The sequence below is a fragment of the Podarcis liolepis genome, assembly GCF_965112155.1.
Source record: "Podarcis liolepis genome assembly, chromosome: 7".
Taxonomy (NCBI): domain Eukaryota; kingdom Metazoa; phylum Chordata; class Lepidosauria; order Squamata; family Lacertidae; genus Podarcis; species Podarcis liolepis.
Genome location: NC_139561.1, coordinates 78,528,915 through 78,539,175, shown reverse-complemented (window position 1 = coordinate 78,539,175; position 10,261 = coordinate 78,528,915). Strand labels below are relative to the sequence as shown.

General features: G+C 45.7%; 1 protein-coding gene across 1 annotated transcript; it reads right to left on the bottom strand.

Annotated features, from left to right (window-relative positions):
• Positions 1-1,352: 1,352 nt before the first annotated feature.
• On the bottom strand, positions 1,353-9,666 carry LOC310712523 (protein RoBo-1-like). Its single transcript, XM_083515672.1, has 6 exons — positions 9,515-9,666; positions 6,595-6,715; positions 5,054-5,164; positions 4,280-4,432; positions 3,118-3,261; positions 1,353-1,619 (listed from the first exon to the last, which is right to left on the bottom strand). Exons 2-6 carry the CDS (start codon positions 6,638-6,640, stop codon positions 1,468-1,470), a joined length of 606 nt encoding a protein of 201 aa, XP_083371798.1. The 5' UTR covers positions 6,641-6,715; positions 9,515-9,666; the 3' UTR covers positions 1,353-1,467.
• Positions 9,667-10,261: the final 595 nt, after the last annotated feature.

Here is a 10,261-nt window from a genome sequence, read left to right as displayed (position 1 = left end):
AGAATTGATGCTTTTGAATATGGTGCTGGAGGAGACTCTTGAGAGTCCCATGGACTGCAAGAAGATCAAACCTCTCCATTCTGAAGGAAATCAGCCCTGAGTGCTCACTGGAAGGACAGATCCTGAAGCTGAGGCTCCAATACTTTGGCCACCTCATGAGAAGAGAAGACTACCTGGAAAAGACCCTGATGTTTGGAAAGATGGAGGGCACAAGGAGAAGGGGACAACAGAGGACGAGATGGTTGGATAGTGTTCTCGAAGCTACCAGCATGAGTTTGACCAAACTGCGGGAGGCAGTGGAAGACAGGAATGCCTGGCATGCTCTGGTCCATGGGGTCACGAAGAGTCGGACATGACTAAACGAGTAAACAACAACAACAATTTAAGTAAAGATGTAACAGGATTAAGCATTTAGGCTTACCTAAGCTTAATCATGAAAAGTGAAACTTATTTTCAGAAAGAAAGAAAGAAAGAAAGAAAGAAAGAAAGAAAGAAAGAGGGGGAAGGACTATGACTATATTATCATCAGGGCTGTCTTAAGCATATGTGGTGCCAGGGTGCAAAAATCCGCCTGGCACACACACCCTGTCACCGCCGCCTTCTGGACAGAGCTGCTGCAGCCGGAGCTCAATCGGATGCCAGGTGTTGGCAACAGGGAGGGGGTTACAAATCAAATAAAATGGCCAGGGACTCTGCTGAACTGATTTCTTTGTCGCCTGTGTTGCCCTCCCTGCTCATATGTTGCCCTCCATCTCCAACAAGGCGCCTAAAACTTGGGAGGCAGAGAAAGGGATGGAGGAAAGTTAAGACTGGCAGCCACTGGGCATCCAAGTGGCAAGCCTCTGCGGGCGGCTCGTGAAAGCCCGTCCAGGGACCTGAAACACCCGCTCGCTTTGGTCCCCTGGTGGCGCGGTACCTTAAGATTTTGACGACGACTCTGCCAGCAGACGCTGGGCAAGAGGGCGGGGGGTTGGGGTGGAGAGCCGCCCACAGCAGAAGAGACCACCACGGCACTCCAACCGATGGGCGGGCTCTTCCCCGGACTCAACTCTCAGCCCCGGACTCTTGGCCTGGCGTCCCTGAGAACCTGGCGCCTGGGTGCCCCGCACCCCTAGTGTATATGGGTAAGACGGCCCTGATATTATGGGAAAGTCTTGAGTAGCAGATCAGATGTAGCTTTCTAACTGTAAAGCAGGTGTGAGGAAGCTCTGGCCATTCAGATTGTTGCTGAACTACATCTCTGATCATCCCTGGACACTGGCCATTCTTACTGGATGGAGCTGATGGGAATTGTAGTTCAGAGCCAAAGGTTCTCCATGCCTGCTTTAAAGCAATGTAAACTGGGGTAGCGATTTGAGGGGGGCATTCTTTTTCATGCTAGTTTATTCAAAGAATTCACAGCAGGGAATGACAAAGAATCACAGTGACCCTGCAAAAAGTGGAGAAAGTTTCTCCCGCTTGCTCCTTTCAGCCACTGTTGGTGGCTGGGGATGGGCTGCACTTGATTTTCTTCAGGAGGAAGTCCATGGCTCCAGTAACGAGGTACGTCTGCACAGGCAAATTGCAGGCAGTTGCTGAGGCACAGCCTGATGCTATAAAGGGAAGAGTGGCAGCATCTCCTGAAGCAGAGAATAGAGATGGAGACAAAAGTTTATTCAGTTCCCATTAAAAGGTCAGCCCTTACACATACCTTCCAAAACAAAAGGGTGTGGTGGTGTTGTTGTTGTTGTTATATGCCACCCCAGCCACTCTGGGCGGCTTCCAACACAATTTTAGGCAAATAGTTGTTTATCTGTTTGACATCTGATGGGAGGGCATTCCACAGGGCAGCCACCACTACCAAGAAGGCCCTTTGCCTGGGTCCCTTTGGAAGAATGTGTTCTGGGAAGGAGAAGGAAGAAGAATGACTGGGGTCCATCTTGGGCAGGCTGCTGCACTGGGTGTGGGGGACAAGCCGCTACTGAAATAACCATGCTGTAAGACTTCCTGCTTAGGGAAGTTTTTAATGTTTTATGTTTTATTGTATTTTTAATACTTTGTTGGAAGCTGCCCAGAGTGGCTGGGGTGACCCAGCCAGATGGGTGGGGTATAAATATGTTGTTGTTGTTGTTGTTGTTGTTGTTGTTGTTGTTGTTGTTGTTGTTCCATGCAGACTGTAAATAGGTGAACAAGGCATCTTTTTTAAAGCTACGACAGTCTCTGCAGTGTCTCAGTGTGGTGTAGTGGTTAAGAGCGGTAGTCTCGTAATCTGGGGAACCGGGTTCGCATCTCCGCTCCTCCACATGCAGCTGCTGGGTGACCTTGGGCTAGTCACACTTCTCTGAAGTCTCTCAGCCCCATTCACCTCACAGAGTGTTTGTTGTGGGGGAGGAAGGGAAAGGAGAATGTTAGCCGCTTTGAGACTCCTGAAGGGGAGTGAAAGGCGGGATATCAAATCCAAACTCTTCTTCTTCTTCTTCTTCTTCAGTTCTCCAAAGGAGCATGGACCCTTGGTGAGTGCCTGGAACCCCTTGGAATTTTTCTGCAGCTCGGCAGAGAGTGGGGGTGGCACCTAACTTTTGTAACAATATGAATTCTATTAGTGTTTAATTGACTTTTTGTGTTTTTAGCTTGTTTTACTTTATCTGTGAAAGCCGTCTTGAGTCCTGGACTAGGAAAAAGGAATATTAGTATTATTAGTATTATTCCAGACAGGCTAAACTGAGAGGGGTGGACTTTCCTGCAGCAGCCGTTAGGAAGGGGTGGTCCTTTGATTCTCTTGGCTGACAAAATAGGTGAAAGAAATTTGCTTCTCCAAAGGTAGGGAGCACCTCAGTTATGAGACTTTGTGTTTGAATTCTCCAGGGAAGTACATGCAAGACAATTTTAGGTTATATTTTAGTGATCAAGATTTGATATATTTTTTTAACTGCCGCTATATCTGAATTGTCTATGTTAAACCCAATTGCAATTCAATGTATCCCTGTTGTGTTTTAGGATTTTCCTAATATTGTAAGTGACCCGGAACTGGTCTGTAACCGTAAGAATAAAATTCAATACATGCAAGACATCCATCTTTTGCAATACTAGAGAACACTGGTGCTCTGGGACCCAACAGGAGCTTAAATTGAGACCTACCTGCAGTTAGCTCCCCGGCCGCAGAGATGCAATTATTTTCATCTCCTGTGCAACTCAGAGTCCCGGGTTCTTCTAAGTGGTTAGAGCCAAGTGCAAAACTAGTGGGACAATTCACTCCATTCTTGGTGAGGTTCTTGGGTGGTACTGGAGGGATGCAGGAAAGAGAGAAAGCAGACCGCGTTAAAAAAACAGCAATTGTCAAAGCAGGTACAATTGAGAATAAATAAATAAAAGAATCCCAAGCTCCTGGGAGCCCAAAGCACTCAAACAGAAGCAGCTGTAGATGACAAGGGGTGGCACACTTCAAATCCCATATTCAGTAGTAACCTCATCCATATGCCCAACATTTCTCGATCTACTGGACCCCCCATGTGTGTGTGTGTGTGTCTACATTATCACTAGAAAGCATTCCAGACCCCCCCTTCTCCCAGAACCTGGTGAGCCTTCAAATTAGGAGAGCAAAGGGCTCAGAAGCAAAGGGCCATCAGTGCCACCCGTGGAAGGAATGACGAATGAGGAAGTGGAAGAGAAGGGAAGGGGAGATTTACTGGCAGAAATGCCATTATTCCTAGAGGCAGCATTTCTAAGCATCTGTCTGTGACTATTGAATAAAACACAGTTGGTAAGAACTTTCCCTTGTCTTGTCCATTCCTGGCAACCTGCTGTGGGGGTTGGTTCCTCTGCTGCCTGACACCCAGGCCATTAGCTTAAGATTGTGACATTGTAAGGGTCAGAGAGCGACATCAAGCCTTTGATTGTCTTGAGCCACTGTACAGGCACTTGACATACAAAGGCAGGGGAGAAGCTGTTGAAATAAATCATTAGCCATCAGGGATCATTAACCCCCTTTGCCATTGAGAGCCACTCAATGGAAAACTAGCAACAGGTCCTTTTGTTGTGGGCTGTGGCAAAGGGTGATGCTGTGAGAGCAAACAAAGAAGCATGTCAGACCATGGGACCATCTAGGCCAATATTGTCTACACTACTGGCAGCAGCTCTCCAAGGTCTCAGACAGAGGCCTTTCCCAGTCTTGCCTGGGCATGCTGGGGATGAACCTCAGACCTTGTTCACACAATGGCAGGTGCCACAGTCCTAATGTCCTTGGCTAACTGTCCCCGCTCCCAAAGCAAACTTATCAAGGTCTGGACCTCCCTTCACATACATTCAAGGGGAGTATTATTGCAGTTTTCTGTCATGCAGCATTTGGAAACGGTCCTCGTAAAATACCCTCCAGCCACAGTAACAGAGACGGCTTCATTGCAAAGCTGAGAATCCTGCTGGCAGCCCCTGGATATTCCTGTGGCAGCGATTCCTCCTGTTTAAAAAACAAAACGAAACAGAGGGGAATCATAATGGAGTTGGGGAACGTGCCTACAAGGTGGTACCTGCCTGAGGAAAAGGACAAGATGTCACCGCTGCCACCCATTGCTAAAGACAATTTGGATGGAGCAGAATTGCACACATAAAAATGGAGGAAAATCACAAAGGGGTGAGGGGACCCATCTGCAAGGCTGACATTTTCCTGCCTATATTTTGTTAGGAAAATACATTTTCCAACTATTTTGGGTTAGGGTTTCTTTAAAATAATAATAATAATAATAATAATAATAATAATAATAATAATAATAATAATAATAATAATAATAATATTTGCAGAGTGACACAGAAATGAGACAGAACAGACTTCTGTAAACGCATTAGTGAAAACAGGCTGATTCACCCACCCCTGTTCTTTGTGAGTACCTGCCTGACTTCAGGAGGTAAGAGAGCGTGAAACAGAGCCTCCTTTAAAAGCCTCATGTGCCCAACAGCAGGACCGGGCCTGGTAGTTCAGTTTTCAATGGATCAGACTGGTCCTGGAAGCTTCTCCTGCAAATGTAGCCCAGAAGTGAGCGGGCTACAGGTGCAAGCACAAGGGAAATACGCATATACCTACCCATGTTATTTTCCTGGGCTACTGTTATGCAGATGGCTTCCGACTCTGGAATTGAACAGGTACCAGTACTGCATGCTGGGCTTTCAGTACAGACACAATTTAGGGAGTTAGCTAGCCGAAAAAGAAAATAGGGATGAAGAGGAGGAGAGAAAGCAACATTGTTTCATTATTTCATTTCATAAATTTTAAAGTATGCCTTTAAATTTGAATAATAATAATAATAATAATAATAATAATAATAATAATAATAATAATAATTTATTATTATTATTTATACCCCGCCCATCTAGCTGGTTTCCTCAGCCACTCTGGGCGGCTCCCAACAGATCAAAAATACACTAAAACATCAAACATTAAAAATTTCTCTAAACAGGGCTGCCTTCTGATCTCTTCTAAAAGTCAGATAGTTGTTTATTTCCTTGATATCTGAAGGGAGGGAGTTCCACAGGGCGGGTGCCACTACCAAGAAGGCCCTCTGCCTGGTTCCCTGTAACCTCACTTCTTGCAGGGAGGAAACTGCCAAAAGGCCCTCAGAGTTAGACCTCAGAGTCTGGGCTGAACGACGGAGGTGGAGATGCTCCTTCAGGTATACTGGACCAAGGCCATTTAGGGCTTTAAAGATCAGCACCAACACTTTGAATTGTGTTCAGAAACGTACTGGGAGCCAATGTAGGTCTTTCAGGACTGGTGTTATATGGTCTCGGCGGCCACTCCCAGGCACCAGTCTAGCTGCTGCATTCAAATAATTCAAATAAGTCCAGGTGGGATGCATGGATTCGTTCCTGCTCACATCCTCCTCACAGAACTTCTCAGTTGCTGTGGGAAACTGGCAAGTGCTCCCCACCACCCCTCCCTGCGGCTTCCAGCAGCCAGCATTCAGAAGCATTACTGCCTCTGACCATAAGAGCAGGGCAAAGCCATTGTGGGCAGTGGCCATTGATAGCCTTGTCCTCTGTGATTTTGTCTAATCCTCTTTTAAAGCCATCTAAGTGGCCGTCCATGGAGTTTTTGCCAACAAAGGTCCGTATAGTTACAGCTATGGTTTTCCCAGTAGTGATGTATGGAAGTGAGAGCTGGACCATAAAGAAGGCTGATCGCTGAAGAATTGATGCTTTTGAATTATGGTGCTGGAGGAGACTTGTGAGAGTCCCATGGACTGCAAAAAGATCAAACCTATCCATTCTTAAGGAAATCAGCCCTGAGTGCTCACTGGAAGGACAGATTGTGAAGCTGAGGCTCCAATACTTTGGCCACCTCATGAGAAGAGAAGACTCCCTGGAAAAGACCCTGATGTTGGGAAAGATGGAGGGCACAAGGAGAAGGGAACGACAGAGGATGAGATGGCTGGATATTGTTCTCGAAGCTACCAGCATGACCAAACTGCAGGAGGCAGTGGAAGACAGAAGTGCCTGGCGTGCTCTGGTCCATGGGGTCACAAAGAGTCAGACATGACTAAATGACTAAACAACAACAAGTGGCCGTCACTGCCTCCTGTGGGAGCAAGTACCATAGTTTAACAAAGAGCTTCGTGTTGGCCTCACCTGTAGCTACAAGGGCAGCAGAAAGGTGGAGGAGAAACAGCTTCATCTCTCTGGGAACCGGAAAGGTCCGGCTTCAACAATGGCGAAACACCAAGGTCTGGTGGTTTCTGCAGCCGCAGGACTGAAAAGGTAAGGGACAGGTTAAGCCAGCAAGAGAGAATCAGCCCAGCATAGAAGGACAACGGTGTCCAAAAGGATGTCAGGCAAGACTGGGAAAAACCTCATTCTAATACCTTGGAGGTTTCCAGCACCTTGTGGCTCAAATCCTGTGGAATGATATGAGCCCACTCAGCATATTCATTAACACAGCTGATTAACGTTTAATCTGGAATGTGGCTTGCCTGTTCAGTGTGCATAGGAAACATCAACAATTGATCTGAGAAAACTTGGTATACTTGTTTGCATAACATTATTCTTGTTTATAAAACCCAATTGAAAAAAGAAAAAAGAAAAACAATTGATATGGCTTTTTGGCATTCCCTGTTTAGGGAAGTTTTTAATGTTTGAAGTCTTATTCTGTTTTTAGTGTTCTGTTGGGAGCTGCTCAGAGTGGCTGGGGAAACCCAGACATGGGTGGGGTATAAATAATGAAAGTATTATTATTATTATTATTATTATTATTATTATTATTATTATTACCATTTTCCTAATATGGATGCAAATGGAAGTTTATTCTGTGTCTCACATGCCTACTGTTCCCTTCGCCTGTGACATGTGCTCTCAGAAGCCTGTCCCTTCTTTGGCTATGTACACACCTTGCGGTTTGTTAAGGGTGCTGGGATCTGTAGCTGTGAGAATTCTGCTGAGGAATGAATGTGCTTTAAATGGTTGGTGTCCTTGCAGCTTTCCCTTGAACCTTCTGCCTGCTTCCTGTCTGTCTCTTGTGTGTTTTTCTTTCACTCTCACTGTGAGTTTGTCTGTGTTTTCTGCTATGCTGGTCGCACTGACTAGCTTAAGCAATCATCTCTCTTTCTCTCCACTTTGGTGATTCCAAGCTGTAAATTGAGACCAAGAGCATTGACTGAGTTCCTCATTTTTGCAATTCAGATCAGAGTGCTCTGCCAGGAATCAACTGGTCAGCTTGGGCAGCTGCCCACACTTCAGAATGCAAGCTCTTGTATTACTTGGCAAAGGCACAAAACAGAATGTATTAAGCTTAATTGTCACTGTTCATGCCACAGGGATCTCTGAAGAGAGCCAGCTGCATCCAACCAACTCCTACTCAGAGTAGAAATGTTGGGCTTAATGGTCATGACTGGACTTAGTTCTATGGGCCTACTCTGAGCCATGCTTGGTTATAACCCAACTGATTTTCGAATCTGGGGTTTTAATTTATTACACTAAGATTTATGCAATGGCTGTTCAATAAAAATGGAACTGGCATACCCACCCAGGTTCAGAATCACTTTGCTATGGTTTTCGTTGGTTTATTCTGTATTTTGTGTTCTCATTTTGTATTGTCATGTTGTGATCCACCCTTCGGATGAAGGGCAGTATACAAATTTAATAAGTAATCAAATGCACCAGCTGGTTTGCATACACTGCGTATATGCCCTACAACCTAGAGCAGGCATGCAACCATCTAGACATTGTTGGACTACAACTCCCATCATTTTTAACCATTGGCCATGTTGGTGGTGGAGTCTAGCAACTTCCGGAAGATCAAAGGTTCCCCATTCCTCTAGAATAAGTTCCAGAAACTTTGTATCCCTCAGAACACAGGTTAGTATGGAAAGAGTTAGCTGTAAGAGAAATCTGGGAAACACAAACTGAGCTGGAAAATGTGTAAGCATGATTACAGTGGTGCCTCGCAAGACGAATGCCTCGCAAGACGAAAAACGCGCAAGACGAAAGAGTTTTCCGCTTTTTGAGTCGTTCCGCAAGACGAATTTCCCTATGGGCTTGCTTCGCAAGACGAGACGTCTTGCGAGTTCTTGCGAGTTTGTTTCCTTTTTCTTTAAGCCACTAAGCCATTAATAGCCGCTAAGCTGCTAAGCCGTTAATAGCCACTAAGCCGCTAATAGCCGCTAAGCCGCTAATAGCCGTGCTTCGCAAGACAAAAAAACCGCAAGACGAAGAGACTCGCGGAACGGATTAATTTCGTCTTGCGAGGCACCACTGTATAAAAGTGTTTCTCTCTCTGTGTGTGTATTCCAGATATGCAAGATAAAAAAAGAACAACATAAATAGCAAGCAATAAATACAAAAAAATGCAATTATTGTTCAAAAGAAAAATAAAATAACTTTTCTGTAGAAAATCAGAAGGTTTATCCCGAAACAAATAACTACAATGAGAATAGGATCAGCATCATGTATTATTGTTCAGTGCACACCAGGTAACATCAAGCAGCAAATCACAGTGGCATAGCGTGGGGGGTGCAGGGGGGGCCGGCCGCACCGGGCGCAACGTCTGGGAGATAGGGTTAGGGGGCGCAAATTACTTGCCTTGCCCCGGGTGCTGACAACCCACGCTACGCCACTGGCAAATCAAACAGCAAGTGTTCCAGGAATAATTTTTTTAAAAAAAATAATCTACAAAACATTTATTAATCAATAGCTGTTCTGTTTATTCACAGGTGGAAGGGATGAAGGGATAAACGAAAGCTAACATGGCCAGATCCAACTGTATGCTGGCTGAGGGGACTGCTCATGCACTTCCACAACTTTATGTGTTGTAAAATCAAACAACACTGATAAGATTAAGGATGACTGTTTGTAAGGTAGGGTGGAATAACTAAATCCTTCAACTATCAATCAAAAATTCTTCCTTCCTTCCTTCCTTCCTTCCTTCCTTCCTTCCTTCCTTCCTTCCTTCTTTCGTTAAGGTCATATTTGCCTTACCCCAAACCCTGTTCAAACACCAACCAGCCTTAACTGGGAAGCTCACAAGTATTTTATCTGCTAAGGATTCATCTTTTACCTGTTTTTCTCCCCTTCCTAGATCTTCAAGTTCCTTGTTGAACTGATGCCTGTTGCTGAAGGGCTCAGCTGCAAAGTGTGAGGCTGATGCTGCCTGTATTTATAGATGCATGCACTGTTCAGGAAAGGGTAAGTACCAGCTCTCTGTGGGGAGGGAGGAGATACAGGAAGCAGAGGGGAGCCTAGGTGGCGGGGGATGGGGTGGCAGTAACGATGAGAAAGGGGAACGGGACATTCCGATTCAGTGGAACAAGGAAATAAGAAACTAGAGGCTGCGGTTTGTGAGAGATGTTGTTATCAATTGATCTCATGCCAGTTTTGGGAGAGACCTTTTAGGCAACATCCGCCATTTGGTCACCCTATTCCCACCCCTGACTCCCACTCATGTTCCCTCCAAAAATAAACACTGGAGACCTCGATTTTGTTTGCTAATAGATGTTATGTTGAATAGGCGTGGGTGGTTTTTTGCTTTCGGTACATCTAAAAGGAAAAAAGCATTGAAGAAAGGCCAAAGTATTGCTCTGTTTTCCTTTGGAACGAGGCTGTGAGGGGGGGGTCTTGTTGTCTGGACAGCTCAGGACTTCCCTACATGTTGCCCAGGCTTGCGCCCCAGGGAGGCTACTTCGGTGCTGCTAAAGCAGTGGTCTGTCTTCACCCCTGGAGGCACATGCCCAGGGTTGTCTTAAGCATATGTGGTGCCAAGGTGCAAAGATCCACCCGGTGCCCCCCCTCCCCAGGTTGCCCAGTC

Bases quoted from the DNA above. Each gene is read 5' to 3' on its own strand.
- LOC310712523 (XM_083515672.1), bottom strand. From the start codon at position 6,640: ATGAAGCTGTTTCTCCTCCACCTTTCTGCTGCCCTTGTAGCTACAG. The intron at 3,262-4,279 runs GTATGTGAAGGG...GCATCCCTCCAG, and splicing joins CAATAATACTCCCCTTGAAT to TACCACCCAAGAACCTCACC. The intron at 1,620-3,117 runs GTAGGTCTCAAT...TCTCTGCTTCAG, and splicing joins GGCCGGGGAGCTAACTGCAG to GAGATGCTGCCACTCTTCCC.